This window comes from Eumetopias jubatus, unplaced genomic scaffold (genome assembly GCF_037043125.1).
Source record: "Eumetopias jubatus isolate StellerSeaLion01/CBP00866 unplaced genomic scaffold, mEumJub1_p1.0 scaffold_9, whole genome shotgun sequence".
Lineage (NCBI taxonomy): Eukaryota > Metazoa > Chordata > Mammalia > Carnivora > Otariidae > Eumetopias > Eumetopias jubatus.
In genome coordinates, this window is record NW_028274815.1 from 2,436,079 (window position 1) to 2,456,919 (window position 20,841).

A 20,841-nucleotide genomic window follows, 5' to 3' on the forward strand; every position below is an offset into this window, starting at 1 on the left:
ATGTGTAATGACATGTATCCACCATTTGTTTTTAAGTTTGAAAACAGTTTTAAAAGGAAGGTAAAATCAGCTCAACAATAACAGATAGAAAGCTGATGAGGTTGGTTCATATCTGTCTTTGCATCAGGGGACCATGGAGAACACTAATGGCGCCAAGCAGAGCGTGATTGAGGGCTCGAGTCCGGCCGAGGGGCAGACCCGGAGCACCACTCCGCAGGGAGAGCAGGGACAGCTGCTTTATCACGAGGAAACCATTGACCTCGGTGGAGACGAGTTTGGGTCTGAAGAGAATGAGACTATATCGGAAGATTCTAATAATTTCGTAGATAAGCTTAATGAGCACCTGATGGAGAGCGTCCTCATTTCTGACTCTCCTAATAATAGCGAAGATGACACAGGTGACCTTGGCTGTTTGCAGGATGTTGTGGAGCCTGCAGAAGGCAACGCTGGTCCCACACTGGAAAGTCTCGGGGACGAAGGAGCAGTGGACACCCTGAGCAAGGACAGTGAAAGTGATGGAGAGGATGCATCTAAAGATATCTCTGACACAACCCCCGACCCAGACCACAACCACCAAGTCAAAGGTGTGCCCGCCTTGGGAGAGGAGGGTGCAAAGGACCCTGGCCCAGGGGACGGGAGCACTCATCCGGAGGGGCCGGGGTGCGCCCCACCTCTGAGACAGTCCCCTCCCAATGAGGAGCCCGTCCCAGTGTGCACCATCTTCAGCCAGTCGCTTCCCGCCCGCTCCCAGCCGCCCTTGCTCCTGCGGGATGGCTTCGAGTCCCAGATGGTAAAGTCTCCGAGCTTCAGTGGTGCGAGCGAAACGGTGGCCAAGACCCCTCCCCAGGCTGTGCAGCCAAGCCCTAGCCTGAGTAAATTTTTTGGTGATCCTGCCAACACTAATTCCTTGGCCTCGGACTTCTTTGATTCATTCACGACTTCCACTTTCATCTCCGTCAGTAACCCGCATGCAGGTTCTTCAGCTCCAGAAAAACTGTCTTCACTCTCCACTCCGGGGGGAGAAAGGTCCCCAGGTGCCGCTGAGCCTTCTCACTCCGCAGGGATCGAAAAGTCAAAAGCGGGTGTTTCCCCAGCTTCTGTAGAAATCCCTCAGTCTCCAAAACCGTTTTCACAGATCCAGGCTGTGTTTGCGGGGAGTGAGGACCCCTTTGCCACAGCCCTGAGCATGAGCGAGATGGATCGCAGAAGTGATGCCTGGCTCCCCGGGGAGGGGACCAGGGACGTCCTGATTTCAGTAGCCACGCAACAGTACAGCACAGTGTTCGTGGACAAGGAGAGCCTCACCATGCCGGGCCTCAAGTTTGACAACATCCAGGTGGGTGCAGGACATCTTCAGGGGGGCGTTTGTGGCTGGATTCCTCAGCGGCCACTTCTAGTTCCTTCTCATCTCTTTCTGCTTTCCCTCTCCCTCACCCCCCTCATATGGATGTGTGTGTGTGCGTGCGCGCGCACATACACACACATAAATACCTTTCAGGGATTGAAAAGTCCTCATTTTTTAGCAATTCCTAAAATCCTCATTTGGAGAGTCTGTGTTATATCACTAGTTAATTTGGAACTCTGTTGATTTCCCTAATGTAATGTATTTAAGGCACTAGTCAAAGTCTTAGAAGTAAATGCCAGCAAGGTAGATAGTTACATCATAATTCTCTGACGTAGCTGTGAACTTCAGGTGCTCAGGTTGTTTGTGACATTTAAGCTTCAGCAAATGATAAGTTCCCCATTCCTTTTTTTTTAAAGTCTGGGGAGTATATTTGTTTAGCATATAACATGCTTGATGTGGAAAGAGTTTTATAGACTCATTAAGAAAAATGTGGATGGCCCCACGAAGTAACAAATCACAAAAATATTTCAATGTTCTATATAATAGTGACAGAAAAGTTAAATCTAGCAATCAAAGATGATAAGGTTAGCTCCATTTTCTGTTATCTAATTAGGCATTTTGTTCATGATTATTCCATGTTTGCTAGAGTGTGGGAAAATGGCCTGACTCAGGCAGCCCTGATGGGACCATAAGTCAGTACAAACATTTTTAAGTAAAGTTTTTAAATCAGCATCCAAATGTGCATATTATTTGGTCCAGAAATCCCAGTCTTAGGAATTTTTTTATAAGGAAATAATGTCACTGGTATACAAATACCCAGCTTTTGGGATGCCCATCACAGTGTGGTTTGTTACTGCAAAGCATCTGAAACGATCCAGAAGCCCATTATCAAGAGGCTGGTTGAATACGTTTGACTCATCTGTACAATGGATTATTAACGTAGGCATTAAAAATGATGATACAGGGATGCCTGGGTGGCTCAGTTGGTGAAGCATCTGCCTTCAGCTGGGGTCATGATCTCAAGGTCCTGCGATCGAGCCCCACATCGGGCTCCCGGGCTTCCTGTTCAGTGGGCGATCTGCTTCTCCCTCTCCCTCTGCCCTTCCCCACCCCCTGCTCGTGCACGCTGTCTCGTGCTGTCTCTCTCAAATAATAAAATCTTTTTTAAAAAATTAAATATAAATATTAAAAAATGATATAGCAGAATTTTTCACGAGGTCCATATTTTGTTAAATTTGAAAAACTGGATACAAGATGGCATGCGGCATGCATAGTATGGTGAGAATGTTTATAAATACGTGTAACACGTACCTATAAGGTGAGCACATCGGATGCCAGTGGCAGGTGATTGCCCAGGTTGCCGCCCAGCCCCGTGCATGGGGGGCACCGGTCTGGCCCAGGTGGCTGGCCTTGTGTCCTGCATGTGTCTGCCCTCCTGTCTTCAGCAGCCCTTTCGGGAAGCATGTGCCCGCTCCTGCACACACATGGCTGGTTGGAAAGCCCAGTGCGTGGGATGTGTGTTGTCGTGGCATTGGTAAACTGCTGAGCCCTGGGAGAAGGGCCACATTGGGGACCTAGAAATGCAAGCCCATAGGTTTTGACACTTAGCATGGCAGTGTTGACAGCATATTCAGGTACCAAACGCACATTTATTGTGTGTATACTGTTTACCAGGCATTGTGAGAGGCTTCCTTCTCCACTGTCTCAAGCAGAATATACTGAACATAAACTTACTTTTGTGGGATCTTTTTAATGAATTCCAGGTATGGACTCTGAGTTCAGGGGGTACTTGGACATGCAGAATTTGGTTTAGGTATTCACAGATTTCCTTCCCCACCCTTCCCTCGCCCTGTCTACATCCACTCTACCCACAGAGGGGAAGGAGGGGAGGGCTTTGCTGTTCCATGTTTCTTCCCTCCCTGCTTCTGGGGGACTGTGTGCTCGGCCACCATGTTCCTGCAGCCTCCGTGCGACTGGCCTTTTAGCACTTCCTTTCCACACTATCTGTTTGCAGTTTGCTTCCCCCCCATTGTAATTCAGGGGAAAATTGAAGGTTGCCATGGAAATGACTTCGTCCAGGGGTTCTAGGGTACATTTGGAGATGTGTAGTGGTGCTTCAGTCTGGTTGCCAGAGGTCTAGGGTGAGCACATGACATTTCATGGATGGGGCCAAGCATGCTTTTAAATAGCCTGTGGGCTGGTCAGTGCCAGACCAGAAATACTGTGCTGCCCAAAATGTCAGTCCTCCTTGAGTCAGGAAACACAAGCCCTGAAGTTCAGTGCTGATTTCCCCTAGATTGAATCAGGTACAGAGGCCCTGTCATAGGTCCTCCCTAACTCTACAGCTTCCATGATTTACCTCCCCAGTTCCACACAGCTGCCCGTGAGAAAGTCAGGACACAAGTCAGCAAGGGTTAGGGAGCTCCCGCTGCCTGGGCAGCGCGCAGGGAGCCGACCAGGCACAGCCTTCCTTCTTTTCATTTCCTTTAAGTCCTCCGGTAATGTCTTCAGTACCTCTTGCAATCCACAGTGGTTATTTGGGGAACCTTGTGATAGATTGAAATTTGAACCAAGAATGGTTCCCAGAATACCTTTGACTCTCCCACATGACAGGTGTGCTGGATGTGCATTTACCTGTGTCTCTTCATCTGTATATTATCATTCCCAAGACAAAAGAAAATGCACGGTTAACCTTGAACCGACATGCTGTGTTTATTTGCCAGAAGACTTAAGATTGGTTTCTTTATTAATTTTCTGGACACACCAAGCTTTTGAAACCATTTCTTGGATTTACTTATTAATAAGCTCCCCCTTGTCACTGTTACTACGACAGAGTTGTTCATTCTCAATCAGCTTTCTGAAACATGATTTTCTTCCAAATTGCTCGCCTCATTAAAAATTACCTTCCTGGAGGATAAAACTTGAAAAGATTTTAATTTCTCTCTGAAATGACGTCAGTGGCACTCTCAGCTAAGTTAGAAACTGAAAGGTGAACGTGTAACACCTCTTTCCACTCCAGTGGCATCAGAAGGACACAGACATTTTCAGCTCGTTATGGTTGTACGTGGCCTCTGTCCTCAAAGGAGTAAATGGAAAGTTTGTGGGGAAATGATAGTTCAGAACTTTTCAGAACCAGTAAGGAATGAAAGTGGAGAATTGTTTGCGTGGTGCTTGTTCACTAAAGAGAGAGAAAGGGAAAAGGGGAATAAATAGAAGCCGCAGAACCTCAGTGGTGAGGGTGACAGGGTGGTGAAGGTGACAGTGACGGGGTTGGGCCCCTCTGGCGGGCATCAGAATTCCCCGGCCCGTGCTGGCGGCACGGGAAACCTGGCACGCACACCTGGAGACTGGAGCCTTCCGCCACCCCTTTCTCATTCTCTTTCCCTGCTTTTGCCTTCCCTCTCACCCTTCCTGCGACTTCGATTTCACCGGAATCCCCTCAGGGAAGCCCACAGGGTCCCTGTGGAAACCCCGGGTCAGGAGGCTGCAGGAAGCCAAGGGCCCCCCTGTTCCTGCAGCTCCACCAGCTACACATGTTCTCAGCTTTCATTAATCCGCAAAAATCATTTATGTATCTCCATTTTTAAAGGGTTTTTTTTTCTGGATATGCGATATGTTTACATAAAATTCCAGGTTAACAGGTGTTTTTTTTTTCCATTCAACATTTTAAAGATGCCCTTCCATCATGTTCTGGATGTGAAGTTTATAATAATTTTTAAAATTTTATTTATTTGAGAGAGAGTGAGCACAAGCAGAGGGAGGGTCAGAGGGAGAAGCAGACTCCCCACTCAGCAGGGAGCCCGATGCAGGACTCGATCCCAGGACCCTGAGATCATGACCTGAGCCGAAGGCAGACGCTTAAGCGACTGAGCCACCCAGGCGTCCTATAATAACTTTTATCTTCACTCTTCTATACCTAATGTACATGTTTTCCTCTGGTTACTTTTAAGATTTTATCACTGGTTTTCAGCTGTTTGATCCTGATATGCATTCACGTGGTTTTCTTTTCTGTTTATCTTGCTTGGGATTTGTTGACCTTACTGGGATGTGTTTTCCCAGTTGGGAATATTCTAGTCCTTACCTCTTCAAATAGCTTTTCAGATTTCCCTCCCTCCTTTCTACTTCTGGGACTCAATTCCACACATTACTCGATTTTGCCAGAGGTCATTAAGGATCTGTGTTTGTTTTTCAGTTTTATTTCTCTTTGTGCTTCCCTTTGAAATTCCTGCAGTCATGTCCTGAAGTCCGTAAGTCTTTCCTTCTGTGCTTTTTAGTTTGCAGCTGATGCTTTTTGGTGAATTTTTCATATTTTTTGTCTCCAGAATTTGCATTTGCTTCTTTTTTATCTTTTTCTTTATTCAGTGTGTTGAAGTTTGGTTCAGATCCTCACGGACATTTATAACAGCTGTCTGAAGGTTCCTCTCCGGGTAGTCCATCATCTCCATAATCTCTGGATCTGTTTGTATTTATTTCTTCTCTTGGTTGTGGGTCACATGTGCTGGCTTTGTCCCATGTCTCGTCATTTTTGGTTAGAGGATGGACATTGTGGGTTTCATGTGTTTGGAAGTCTGTATTGTGTTGTCTTCAAAAAGACTTGCACTCCGTTCTGGTCGGCAGGTATGTTATTATATGCAGATTGACTTGATCTTTTTCAGGTTTGTTTTTAAGTTTCTTAGGGTGAGTTTAGAGTAGCTTTTCCTCGTGGGTGACCTTTCTGACATCTGTCGAAAGCCTCAGTGTTCAACAAGAGTGCTCCACACAGTTGGCATAACTTGACATCTTTCAGCCTGTGTGAGCTCTGAGAATCGCTCAGCTCCCTTGTCATTTCATCCCGCCTTCTAGGGCATCACCGTGTGCACGGACTGCTTGGTGTCCAGCAGTAGACTTAGGCTTCTGTGCAGAGTTCCCTCATTTTCAGTGCTCCTTCTTGCCAGTTCCAGCCACCTCAGCCTCTCGGATTCCTAACTTTGCCTCCTCACCTCAGCAAGTTCACCACGCCCTGCTTGGGACTCCTCTTCACACTGTGCTCCAAATGTGCTTTTGAATTCAGGAGCTCAAGTCATCTTTCCCGTTCTCTCAGATCCCAGCCCTCTTCTGTGTCTGAAAACAATTGCTTCATCCCTTTCCTCACTTGAGGACAGTCCAGTCCTGGTTACTTGTAAGAAGTCCCTGCTGCTTTTGCTCACCACACTCGTGAACGGTTCCTGAGCTAAGTTTGCTGAACTGAGTTGAAGCGTGAGAGTGAGCCCGGAAGACGGGGAGAGGCCAGTTCAGGCCATTCTGTGACAGCCCCCCACTGTTTTCCTTGTTGAAGCATTCTCTCAAATTCTGATTTGTTTGGGGCCTCACAAGAAAAAAAAGTTTAGATTTGGTTTTGTTTTTACAACTTTAGGGAAATAGAGTTCACATGCAATACAGTTCACACATTCAACTTACAATTCACTGGTTTTTAGCATTTTTTTAAAAGATTTTATTTATTTGACAGAGAGAGAGAAAGAGACAGCGAGAGAGGGAACACGAGCGGGGGAGTGGGAGAGGGAGAAGCAGGCTCCCCGCCCAGCAGGGAGCCCGATGCGGGGCTCGATCCCAGGACCCTGGGATCATGACCTGAACCGAAGGCAGACGTTCAGTGACTGAGCCACCCAGGCGCCCCTGGTTTTTAGCATTTTGGCAGAATTGTGCAACCATCACCACAGTCAATTTTTAGAACATTTTGTCTCCCCAAAAGAAGCCAAACCCCCGCCCCCTCCCCCAGCTCCAGGCAAGCACCGATCTCTCTGTCTCTGTGGATTCTCCTGTTCTAGACATCTCATACAAATGCAGTCATACCATCTGTGGTCTTGTGTGAGACTGGCTTCTGTTACTTAGGATAATGTTTTCAAGAGCCGTCCATTTTGTAACATGTATCATCCCTACATCATTACTTGTTATTGTCAAATAATACTCCAGTTTGTGAATATTCCACATTTTATCCATTCATCCCTTGATGGACATTTCATTTGTTTCCGTTTTTTGGCTGTTGTGAATCCACTTTTTGGCTGTTGTGAATGATGCTGCTTATGAACATTCATGAACAAGTTTTTGTGTGGTCACATTTCCATTTCTCTTGGAGAGAAATGTTCCAGGTACTCGGCGTACCTCCGAGTGGAACTGTTGGGTTACGTAGCAACTCCGGGGTTCATTTTTTTAAGATTATTTATTTGAGAGAGAGAGCATGTGTGCACACACGCGTGCACAGGCGAGGGGCCGAGGGAGAGAATCTCAGGCAGATTCCCCAATGAGTATGGAGCCTGATGGAGGGCTCGATCTCAGGACCCTGAGATCACAACCTGAGCCGAAACCAAGAGTCAGACACTTAACCAGCCGAGCCACCCAGGCCCCCCTGGGGTTCACGTTTTGAGGAATGTCCAAACCGTCTTCCAGATGGCTGCACCATTTTATATTCCACCAGTTTGGGGTTCTGCCTTATTTTTGTTTCTTTGATGTTTGTTCAGGAGGTTTTGCTTACACTGGGAGAGAGCAAACACAAGCAAGAGGATCGCATGCTCCCGGAGCTTCTCCATTGGAGCCATGGCAGAAAGCTCCCTGTGTGTTGGGTCAGGTGCAGGGCCCACTGTCTCTTCAGACCACTGCCCCATGACCACTGTGTCTTCAGGTTTCCTAGACAGTAAAGCCTGCATGCTGTGAATCAGCTGCTCTGGTTTCCTTTTTGTCTTTGTCCATTAAAATCGAGAAGGGACTACTGAACTGTCCCCACACTGAAGGAGGGGTGGCAGCCCATGGCCATCTGTGAGCTGAGATCAGCCACTGGTTCTTGCATAAACACCTCTGACGGGGGTGGTGGGGCGGGGGGGGAACAACAGGCATCCGCCCCGTTGCCTGCCTAAGTCCTGGCTCGTTCCCATGCTATCTCCCCGCATTTCCTGCTCTGGCCTTGGATGCACTAGTCCCTCACTGAAGAGTTTGCTGATTTGGAGGTGTCCAAGGGTTCCAGGCGGGTCCCGTCCCAGGGGCAGCAACATAGCTCTGAGAAAAATCCCACAGCGGGGCAAGTTTGCTCCCCTCTCCCCGATGACCACAGGAGGCTGTGCAGTCAGGTGCCATGGCCCCTGGGCCATAGTTCCCTCCAGCTCAGTGACACAGCAGGAGTAGGCTCATGGGAAGACATTTTGTCCCATCCCTGGGCTTTCATAGGTGAGATGTTTGTTAGTCCTACAAGTACTCATGTCTCAGGAACTTCCTGTGCTAACGAAAATGTTAACCAGCAGAGATTTTTAAGGGCAAAAGATGTTTGCAGTGCGGTCTAATTACCAGAGAATGTTGCAGGGATGGAGGAAGTAAATGGGCCCCCCCTCTGCGGCATGCAGATGTGCTCCTGCCCTTTCCTGGCTCAGCTCCTCCCACCCAGGTCAAGCCCTTGTCTAATAGGAGTTGCATTCCTGCAAAGCTTTATGGAGCCATATGGCAGAGCTCTTCTTATTCTGCCCTTTAATTGTCCCTCCTAGACCAGTTAGCCCCTTCTGTGGCTCCAGCATTTGAAGCATTTCACCCCACATTCTGAAAGCAAAAAATCATAAAACTGCTGCTTCTAGATTTTTGCTAGGGAGGTGTGGCTTGGCCTCTTGGAGCACCGGGCTCAGTGCCCAAGGCCGGAACCAGACTCGCGACATGGAACCCCCCCCCGCCAAAGCCGCCTCTCCCCCTTTACCCGTGGAAGGGCAGCCGCAGACCCCTGCAGCATCTTTTCTGCCTCTCCTGCACGCGTCGTCCACAGACTGGTGCTTTTTAAGTGTCACCATTCTGGGCAACCACGAAAGATTCACCTTGCATGCTTATGCCAAGGGTAGGAAAACAATAGGAAGGGGTGGGGGCGCTTGTGGAGTCCGCAGGGAACACGTCCACACTGCTCTCCTCTCCGTCCTCAGTCGCCATGGGCTCTCAGTGGCCCTGCACGGCTAGCACTAAGCGGCCTGCAGCTGGAAGCCGGGGTTTTACTCCCCGAGATGAGAGGGTTCTTATTCCCGAGCACCCAAGCGGTGGCATTTCTCCCTGGCCGTTCCAGCCGCTGATAGTCCTTCCGCTCCTGGCCTGGCCAAAGCGCCTTGTCCTCTGCCCCTCGCGCTTCCATCTTCCCCTTATGTTTGGTTCCTCTTCTTTTTTATTTATTTATGTTTTTATCTAGGCGTAAGTGATACACACTGTATTAAGTTCAGGTGTGTAACATGATTCAGTATTTGCAGCTATTGCAAAATGGTCACCACGATAGGTCTTGTTAACATCCCTCACCTTACATATTACAGAATTATTTTTCTCGTGATAAAAACTTTAAAGATATATTCTCTTAGCAACTTCCAAATATGCGCCGCAACATTATTAACTGTAGTTGCCGTGCAGTTCATTCATCCCCAGGACTTCTTTCTTTTATAACTGAAAGTTTGCCTCTTTTGACCACCTTTCCCATTTGGCCCATCCCCCATTCCCCACCCCTGCCTCTGGCAATCACCAGTGTGTTCTCGTATCTTTGAGTTTGGATTTTTTTGGTTTTCATTTTTTTAAGATTCCACATAGAAGTGAGATCATAGGGGACTTGTCTTTCTCTGACTTACTCATTTAGCATAATGCCCTCAAGGTCCATCCATGTTGAAACAAATGACAAGATTTCATGCTCTTCCTACAACTGATCCCATTCCGTGGTGTGTGGACACCTCGTCGCCTTTATCCGTTCATCTGTCCACGGACACATGGCTCGTTCCCAAGTGCTGACTGTGAACATGGGGATGCAGACATCTTTTCAAGTTAGTGTCCTTATGTCCTTCAGATAAATACCCAGAAGTGGCACTGCGGGGTCATAGGCTGGTTCTGCTTCTGACTCTCTGAGGAACGTCCATGCTGTCCCGCAGTGGCTGCGCCATCCTCTGTTCCCAGCAGCTGTGGGCCAGGGACCCTTTCATCCATCCACAGCCTCGCCAGCCGCCTTCCCTTGGGAGCTTCGGATTCCACTTTTCCATCTTTGCGCCCTGTCCACAGGGGCGTCAAACCTAAGGAGTCGGGCTGTGAGGCCCAAGTTCCCCATGCAGAGGCCATGTGGGCACTTTCCTGGCCCCCAGCACAACTCCTGTGTGCGGAGGGCCTGGCTGAGCCCCTGGCAGAGGACCTGCTCAGGAGGGCGCTCTTCTCTTGTCTGCGGGCTGAAGGACGGCAGTGCCAGATCCCAGAGGCTTTCCCAGAGACGCAGGCAACCTGGTGGATTGTTGGGGCCCACGCTGCAGCCCCCATCCGGCCCTTGGTCCCGAACCCCACTCCTGTTTCGGCGTGCCTCTCATGTAAGCCTGGTTCAGGTGGTGGTGATTTACCCCTTCTTCTAAAAGAAAGAGCAGTTCTAAAATACACATTAAAGGTGGTGATGCTCAAGCATCTGGGTGATTGAAGTTTTACTGTACTGTAACCACGTTTTAACCTCCAAACACCAATGGAGAAAAAAGAAATTTCATTTATTTACGGGTTCTGGTTAGCTGAGTTTAATTAACATTTTATTATCTTGACATATTTTTCTTACATTTCTTCAAGGGGGATGCAGTTAAAGACCTGATGCTTCGCTTCCTGGGTGAGAGAGCCGCGGCGAAGAGACAGGTCTTAAATGCTGAGTCCGTAGAGCAGACTTTTGTTGGGTTGAAACAGCTAATCGTAAGTAATGATGTATTTGATTTCAGTATTGTTGTTTTTATAAGGCCTGACTTTCTTTGTAGTATTTTCCTTAGAGTTAATTACTTTGAATGTATTATCTAAAGCCCTTGCATATAAATAAAATTTTGTTGAATTAGATACCAGTCCTGTGCAGAAAAAGCGTCATATTAACATACTTTTAATTTTAAGGCCAAATAGTTAAAAAGCCATTATTTTAAATGATTGCATTATTTGAAGCAGAATATACTTTGATTAAATATGCTTCATCAAATACAATAACTAAAGATAAGTAATTTTTATTTTTATGTTCTTTTTGAAATACTCTGTTTACTTGGTATAAAGGGTTTATTATTGAATGGGTGGGTTCACTAAAAATGCACACAAAAATCGTTGTTCATTACTAGGAGTAAGTGTGACTATACAGGCAGAGATGCAGTCCCAAATATTAATGGGAAACTATCTGAACTGAAGTCATGTCAACATGAACAGGTAGGTGTTTCTGGCGGTCATTGAACCCCGGGAAACTGTACGCCCCCCACAATTGCGTTTTTCCTTGGTACCTTTTATCATATTTACAGAAGTATGTGTCCTCAAAGAGGTAAATAAGAATCATATGTTTAGTTGGTTAGCAAATATTTTATACATAAAGCAATTAAAGTTTAGGGGCACCTGGGTGCCTCAGTCAACTGAGCAGTCAATTCAGCTCAGGTCATGATCTCAGGGTCGTGGGATCGAGCCCTGTGTTGGGCTCCAGGCTCAGCATGGAGTCTGCTTCTCCCTCTCCCTCTGCTCCACCCCGTGCTTTCTCAAGCTCTCTAAAATAAATAGATCTTTTTTTAAAAAAAAGCAATCAGGGGTGCCTGGGTGACTCCATCGTTAAGCGTCTGCCTTCAGCTCAGGTCATGATCCCAGGGTCCTGGGATTGAGCCCCAAGTCAGGCCCTCTGCTCAGCGGGAAGTCTGCTTCTCCCTCTCCCACTCCCCCTGCTTGTGTTCCTTCTCTCACTGTCTGCTATCTCTCTCTCTCTCTCTCTCTCTCTGTCAAATAAATAAATAAAATCTTTAAAAAAAAATTTTTAAAAAGCAATTAAAGTTTAATTTTTTAGTAAATATAAATCAAATGCTTCATTGGGTTTCTTTTATTGAAGTGATTCTGGAATTATTGCTCTGACTAAGAAGCTTTGGGAAGGAAACATATGAAAATAGTCTGGCTTTTTGTTTGTTTGTTTTTTAAGATTTTTCTTTTTTAAGCTATCTGCACACCCAATGTGGAACTCAAACGCCCAACCGGAGATCAAGAGTTGAATGCTCTGGTGACTGAGCCAGCCAGGGCATCCCAGAAATAGTCTGTTTTTTTGTGGGTTTTTGTTTTGTTTTGCTTTGTTTTTACTGTAGAGCACCCTCTCGGGAAGCAGTCTTTATTTGCATTTTAAGAGAGTGAGCACATAGATGAAAAACGCTGCAACCAATTGACACAACACGCAGTCCCTTTTTTTTAATTTAATTTTATTATGTTATGTTAGTCACCATACAGTACATCATTAGTTTTTGATGTCGTGTTCCATGATTCATTGTTTGCGTTTAACACCCAGTGCTCCATGCAGAACGTGCCCTCTTTAATACCCATCACCAGGCTAACCCATCCCCCCACCCCCTCCCCTCTAGAACCCTCAGTTTGTTTTTCAGAATCCATAGTCTCTCAGGGTTCATCTCCTCCTCTGATTTTCCCCACTTCATTTTTCCCTTCCTGCTATCTTCTTCTTCTTCTTTTTTAACATATAATGTATTACTTGTTTCAGAGGTACAGATCTGTGATTCAACAGTCTTGCACAATTCACAGCTCTCGCCATAGCACATACCCTCCCCAATGTCTATCACCCAGCCACCCCATCCCTCCCACCCCCCACCACTCCAGCAACACTCAGTTTGTTTCCTGAGATTAAGAATTCCTCATATCAGTGAGGTCGTATGATACATGTCTTTCTCTGACTGACTTACTTCGCTCAGCATAACACCCTCCAGTTCCATCCACGTCGTTGCAAATGGCAAGATCTCATTCCATTTGATGGCTGCATAATATTCCATTGTATATATATATACCACACCTTCTTTATGATTCATTTGTCAATGGACATCTTGGCTCTTTCCACAGTTTGGCTATTGTGGACATTGCTGCTATAAACTTCGGGGTGCACGTACCCCTTTGGATCCCTGCATTTGTATTTTGGGGTAAATACCCAGTAGTGCAATTGCTGGGTCTTATGGTAGCTCTATTTTCACATCATTAGTTTTTGATGTAGTGTTCCATGATTCATTGTTTGCATATAACACCCAGTGCTCCATTCAATACGTGCCCTCCTTAATACCCATCACCGGGCAAACCCATCCCCTCCACCCCCCTGCCCTCTAAAACCCTCAGTATGTTTCTCAGAGTCCATCATCTCTCATTGTTCGTCTCCCACTCCGATTTCCCCCGCTTCATTTTTCCCTTCCTACTACCTTTTTTTTCTTTTTAACGTATAATGTATTATTTGTTTCAGAGGTACAGGTCTATGATTCATCAGTCTTACAGAATTGACAGCGCTCACCATAGCACATACCCTCCCCAGTGTCCATCACCCAGCCACCCCATCCCTCCCACCCCCCACCACTCCGGCAACCCTCAGTTTGTTTCCTGAGATTAAGAGTCTCTTATGGTTTGTCTCCCTCTCTGGTTTCATCTTGTTTCATTTTTTTCCTCCCTTCCCTTATGGTCCTCTGTCTTGTTTCTCAAATTCCTCATATCAGTGAGATCATACGATACTTGTCCTTCTGTGATTGACTTATTGCGCTTAGCGTAATACCCTCTAGTTCCATCGACATCGTTGCAAATGGCAAGATTTCAGGGGTTTTTGATAGCTGCACAGTATTCCATTGTATATATATATACCACATCGTCTTTATCCATTCATCTGTTGATGGACATCTTGGCTCTTTCCATAGTTTGGCTATTGTGGACATTGCTGCTATAAACATTAGGGTGCACATACCCCTTTGGATCACTACATATGTATCTTTGGGGTAAATACCCAGTAGTGCAATTGCTGGGTTGTAGGGTAGGTCTATTCTCAACTTTTTGAGAACCCTCCATACTGTTTTCCACGGTGGCTGCCCCAGCTTGCATTCCCACCAACAGTATAGGAGGGTTTCCTTTTCTCCACATCCCCACCAATATCTGTCATTTCCTGAATTGTTAATTTTAGCCATTCTGACTGGTGTGAGGTGGTATCTCATTTGAGGTTTTGATTGGGATTTCCCTAATGCCAAGTGATGTTGAGCACTTTTTCATGGGTCTGTTGACTTTGTGGGTATCTTCTTTGCAGAAATGTCTGTTCATGTCTTCTGCCCATTTCTTGATTGGATTATTTGTTCTTTGGGTGTTGAGTTTAAGAAGTTCTTTATAGATTTTGGATACTAAGCCATTTATCTGATATGTCATTTGCAAATATCTTCTCCCATTCTGTCGGTTGCCTTTTGGTTTTGTTGACTGTTTCCTTTGCTGTGCAGAAGCTTTTTATCTTGATGAAGTCCCAATACTTCATTTTCGCCTTTGTTTCTCTTGCCTTTGGAGATGTGTCTAGCCAGAAGTTGCTGTGGCTGAGGTCACAAAGAGTGCTGCCTGTGTTTTCCTCGAGGATTTGGACAGATTCCTGTCTCACATTGAGGTCTTTCATACATTTTGAGTCTATTTTTGTGTGTGGTGTAAGGAAATGGTCCAGTTTCATTCTTCTGCATGTGGCTGTCCAGTTTTCCCAACACCATTTGTTAAAGAGACAGTCTTTTTTCCATTGAACATTCTTTCCTGCTTTGTTGAAGATGAGTTGACCATAGAGTTCAGGGTCCATTTCTAGGCTCTTTATTCTGTTCCATTGATCTATGTGTCTGTTTTTGTGCCAGTACCATACTGTCTTGATGATGACAGCTTTGTAGTAGAGCTTGAAGTCTGGAATTGTGATGCCACCAGCTTTGCTTGTCTTTTTCAACATTCCTCTGGTTATTCGGGGTCTTTTCTGGTTCCATACAAATTTTAGGATTATTTGTTCCATTTCTTTGAAAAAAGTGGATGGTATTTTGATAGGGATTGCATAAATGTGTAGATTGCTCTAGGTAGCATTGACATCTTCACAATATTTGTTCTTCCAATCCATGAGCATGAAACGTTTTGCATTTCTTTGTGTCTTCCTCAATTTCTTTCATGAGTATTTTATAGTTTTCTGAGTAGAGATCCTTTGCCTCTTTGGTTAGATTTATTCCTAGGTATCTTATGGTTTTGGGTGCAATTGTAAATGGGATCGACTCCTTAATTTCTCCTTCTGTCTTGTTGTTGGTATACAGGAATGCCACTGATTTCTGTGCGTTGATTTTATATCCTGCCCCTTTACTGAATTCCTCAATGAGTTCTAGCAGTTTTGGGGTGGAGTCTTTTGGGTTTTCCACATAAAGCATCATATCATCTGCAAAGAGTGAGAGTTTGACTTCTTCTTTGCCAATTCGGATGCCTTTTATTTCTCTCTGTTGTCTGATTCCTGTGACTAGGACTTCTAATACTATGTTGAATAGCAGTGGTGATAGTGGATATCCCTGCCGTGTTCCTGACCTTAAGGGACAAGCTCTCAGTTTTTCCCCATTGAGAATGATATTCGCTGTGGGTTTTTCATAGATGGCTTTTATGATATTGAGGTATGTACCCTCTATCCCTACACGCTTAAGAGTTTTAATCAAGAAAGGATTCTGTACTTTGTCAAATGCTTTTCCTCATCTATTGAGAGGATCATATGATTCTTGTACTTTCTTTTATTAATGTATTGTATCACATGGATTGATTTGTGGATGTTGAACCATCCTTGCAGCCCAGGAATAAATCCCCCTTGGTCGTGGTGAATAATCCTTTTAATGTACTATTGGATCCTATTGGCTAGTATTTTGGTGAGAATTTTTGCATCCATGTTCATCAGGAATATTGGTCTGTAATTCTCCTTTTTGATGGGGTCTTTGTCTGGTTTTGGGATCAAGGTAATGCTGGCCTCATAAAATGAGTTTGGAAGTTTTCCTTCCATTTCTATTTTTTGGAACAGTTTCAGGAGAATAGGTATTAATTCTTCTTGAAATGTTTGGTAGAATTCCCCTGGGAAGCCATCTGGCCCTGGGCTCTTGTTTGTTGGGAGATTTTTGATGACTGCTTCAATTTCCTTAGTGCTTATAGGTCTGTTCAGGTTTTCTATTTCTTCCTGGTTCAGTTTTGGTAGTTGATACATCTCTAGGAATGCACCCATTTCTTCCAGGTTATCTGATTTGCTGGCATAGAGTTGCTCATAATACGTTCTTATAATTGTTTGTATTTCTTGGTGTTGGTTGTGATCTCTCCTCTTTCATTCATGATTTTATTTATTTGGGTCGTTTTTCTTTTTGATAAGTGTCGCCAGGGGTTTATCAATCTTATTAATTCTTTCAAAGAACCAGCTCCTAGTTTCATTGATCTGTTCTGCTGTTCTTTTGGCTTCTATTTTCATTGATTTCTGCTCTCATCTTTATTATTTCTCTTCTGCTGGGTTTGGGCTTTATTTGCTGTTTTTTCTCCAGCTCCTTTAGGTATAACGTTAGGTTGTGTATTTGAGACCTTCCTTGTTTCTTGAGAAAGGTTGATATTGCTATATACTTCCCTCTTAGGACCTCCTTTGTTGCATCCCAAAGATTTTAAACAGTTGTGTTTTCATTTTCATTGGTTTCCATGAATTTTTCTAATTCTTCTTTAATTTCCTGGTTGACCCATTCATTCTTTAGTAGGATGCTCTTTAGCCTCCATGTATTTGAGTTCTTTCCGACTTTCCTCTTGTGATTGAGTTCTAGTTTCAAAGCATTGTGGTCCGAAAATATGCAGGGAATGATCCAAGTCTTTTGGTACCAGTTGAGACCTGATTTGTGACCTAGGATGTGATCTATTCTGGAGAATGTTCCATGGGCACTAGAGAAGAATGTGTATTCCGTTGCTTTGGGATGGAATGTTCTGAATATGTCTGTGAAGTCCATTTGGTCCAGTGTGTCATTTAAAGCCTTTATTTCCTTGTTGATCTTTTGCTTAGATGATCTGTTCATTTCAGTGAGGGAGGGTGTTAAAGTTCCCTACTGTTATTGTATCGTTGTCTATGTGTTTCTTTGAATTTGTTATTAATTGGCTTATATAACTGGCTGCTCCCATGTTAGGGGCATAGATATTTACAACTGTTAGATCTTCTTGTTGGATAGACCCTTTAAGTAGGATATAGTGTCCTTCCTCATCTCTTATTACAGTCTTTGTTTTAAAATCTAGTTTGTCTGATAGAAGGATTGCCACCCCTGCTTTCTTTTGGTGTCCATTAGCATGGTAAATTGTTTTCCACCCCCCACTTTCAATCTGAGGGTGTCTTTAGGTCTAAAATGAGTCTCTTGCAGGCAGCATATGGATGGGTCTTGTTTTTTAATCCATTCTGATAGCCTGTGTCTTTTGATTGGGGCATTGAGCCCATTTACATTCAGGGTAACTATTGAAAGGTATGAATTTAGTACCATTGTATTGCCTGTAAGTTGACTGTTACTGTATATTGTCTCTGTTCCTTTCTGGTCTATGTTACTTTTAGGCTCTCTCTTTGCTTAGAGGACCCCTTTCAATATTTCTTGTCAGGCTGGTTTGGTGTTTGCAAATTCTTTGTTTTTGTTTGTCCTGGAAGCTTTTTATCTCTCCTTCAATTTTCAATGACAGCCTGACTGGATATAGTATTCTTGGCTGCATATTTTTCTCATTTAGTGCTCTGAAGATATCATGCCAGTCCTTTCTGGCCTCCAGGTCTCTGTGGATAGGTCTTTTGGCAATCTAATGTTTCTACCATTGTAGGTTACATATCTCTTCTCCCAAGCTGCTTTCAAGATTTTCTCTTTGTCTCTGAGACTCGTAAGTTTTACTATTAGATGTCGCGGTGTTGACCTAGTTTTATTGATTTTGAGGGGGGTTCTCTGTGCCTCCTGGATTTTGATGCCTGTTTCCTTCCCCAAATTAGGGAAGTTCTCTGCTATAATTTGCTCCAATATACCTTCTGCCCCTCTCTCTTTCTTCTTCTTCTGGGATCCCAATTATTCTAATGTTGTTTCATCTTATCGTATCGCTTATCTCTCGAATTCTGCCCTTGTGATCCAGTAGTTATTTATCTCTCTTTTTCTCAGCTTCTTTATTCTCCATCATTTGTTCTTCTAATTCTCTCTTCTGTCTCATTTATCCTAGCAGTTGGAGCCTCCATTTTTTATTGCACCTCATTAATAGCCCTTTTGATTTCGACTTGGTTAGATTTTAATTCTTTTATTTCTCCAGAAAGGGTTTCTCTAATAACTTCCCTGCTTTTTTCAACCCCAGCTAGTATCTTTATAATCGTTATTCTGAACTCTAGTTCAAACATCTTACTAATGTTTGTATTGATTAGGTCCCTGGCTGTCAGTACTGCCTCTTGTTCTTTTTTTTGAGGTGAGTTTTTCCGTCTTGTCATTTTGTCCAGAGAAGAATAGATGAATGAGAGAACAAAATGCTAAAAGGGTAAACAACGACCCCAGAAAAATATACACTTCCAGAAAGTGGTTGCTTTTCTGTTCATGGAGTTGCTGCTATTCTTTGCTTCGATCTCCTGTTGAGTTTGTAGGTGTTCAGATTGGTTTGATACCTATCTAGCTGAATTCCTGGGACCAAACAAAATTTAGGTCCCTACTCCTCCGCCATCTTGCTCCTCCCTATCGCTCAGTCCCTTTTTAACGCGATAGTCTTGTTTCTAAAAGCAATGGGAGGGTGCCTGGGTGGCTCAGTTGTTAAGCGTCTGCCTTTGGCTCAGGTCATGATCCCGGGGTCCTGGGATCAAGTCCCACATCAGGCTCCCTGCTCGGCAGGAGGCTTGCTTCTCCCTCTCCCATTCCCCCTGCTTGTGTTCCTGCTCTCATTATCTCTCTCTGTCAAATAAATAAATAAAATATTTAAAAAAATAAATAAAAGCGATGGGAAGCAACTAGTTTTTAAATATCCGTATACTTTATCGTTAATGAAGTGATAAGTCTTAAGAGGTGAGCATTTCCATGGACCTGTGACGCTCGTCACATGAGTAGGCTCGTACGTTGTCGGGAGGATTCTTGTCATTGCCTTGGTTTGACCTTGAAGCGGCTGCTGTGATATGTCATCAGGAGGGTAGCCTGCACTGGAGGGTCACTTTGTAGTGACCAGTTGATTTTTATTTTTTTAAGTAAACTCTGCTCCACATGTTGGGCTCGAACTCAGGACTCCAAGATCAAGGGTCGCAGTCTTTCAACTGAGCCACCCAGGCACCCCTGTAATAACCAGTTTAAAAAGTACACACAAAGCCACACACAGTCCCTGTAACTAATTTGTTCCACAGGTAATCTTTTTACCTTCTTTGATTATTCGTAGTGTTAATAAATACATACTGTGGTTTGGAGTTTTTTTTGTACATTGAAAATACATAATGCCAGGAGAGATTTTATTAGAGTCCTGACAAGGAGACCTACTTAAGGTGGAAAATGTATTTATTAAAATATTACCTTGCCCTGGTATTTTAATTATGTCCTAAAATAATTCCTGTCCTCTTTAAGATTAGGAAAGAGTTTTGAAATGTATTTTCCTAAGTAATGTCAGCACATTCTAGTTTGTAATTTACAGGGAAATGAATGTCACAGCCTGTGGAGAAGGACATTTTAATCACTTTAATGGTATCATATATAGAGTTAATGATTCCTTTTGAGTCGTAGATGGGGAAAAGTTATATACATACTCTTGGTTACTTGAGTGACTTTTATTGGACTATTTTTCTCATCTTTTGGAAGTCGTTGAATGCCTGTGTTCAGTTTTTCAAATAGTTGTATCTTATTTTCTAGTGTAAAAAAAAGTAACATTTATTTAAGTTTAGATCTTTTCCCCATCCCAAACTAACTTTATTATCAGAGTTCTACATGCCATTTACAGTAATTATGAGATTTTCATAAGATTTTTCTCTACAGAGCTTAAAGTTTTACAGGGTATGCTTTATATTGTATTTATAAAAATAATTTCTTCACCAAATACTTCTGACATCTAATATCAAAATGGTGCATGATCACATGGAAGGGGAGTAGAAGGTGGGAAACAATGGGATAAAAATAGCAAAAAGCACTCTGAGAAAATATATAATTATAATTTCAAATAGGCAGCATGTAATCAACAGCTCTGGCTCACAGGTTGCTGAGGTGAGGGCCCACTGTTCTGAAGGAAGGGACTACCAGCCGTTAGAACTCAACACTGTGTTGGGTCGTCCTGGCCTGTCCTTTAAAGAGTCTCCTTCGTCCCCTCCCTCAGACCTCCTCCCTGGCTTACCAGTCCCACGGCCCAGAGCTGTGCAGGATACCGGAGGGAGGGGCGGGTACAGGCCAGCCCTGTCTCCCCCAGCCCGTTTCTGTTAACAGAGAGGCCCCGGCCCTGCTAGGTCCGTGTCACCACTCGGGCAAGTCCGAAGAACAAAAAAGAACATCAGAAAGCTGAAGGCTGTGCCCTTCGCAGGCTGGAGAAATAAACCGCGGGCACACACACCCGCCCGCATGCGCACGCTTGGCGTGCATGAACAGGGAAATGTCCCCAGGCCTTCTGCATGAAGCTCGTGCAGGGGCAGACCCCGAGGAAGAGTGACACTTGCATGGGAACCACGTACCTGCCATGGTAGCCGGTTGGGGGCCAAAGGCGGATCGGGGAAATGGCAAGGGCATAGGGTTCCCAGTGGG

At 44.5% G+C, this 20,841-nt stretch overlaps 1 protein-coding gene across 2 annotated transcripts in view; it reads left to right on the plus strand.

Moving 5' to 3' along the window:
- The window catches only part of TRAPPC12 (trafficking protein particle complex subunit 12), a 95,047-nt gene that overhangs the window by 8,068 nt on the left and 66,138 nt on the right, over positions 1 to 20,841 (plus strand). For both annotated transcript variants that reach the window (XM_028099635.2, XM_028099636.2), the window contains 2 exons: positions 128 to 1,336; positions 10,913 to 11,029. In XM_028099635.2, the coding sequence (XP_027955436.1) occupies positions 134 to 1,336; positions 10,913 to 11,029 (1,320 nt within the window). In that variant the 5' untranslated portion in view covers positions 128 to 133. The remainder of the gene's footprint in view (positions 1 to 127; positions 1,337 to 10,912; positions 11,030 to 20,841) is intronic.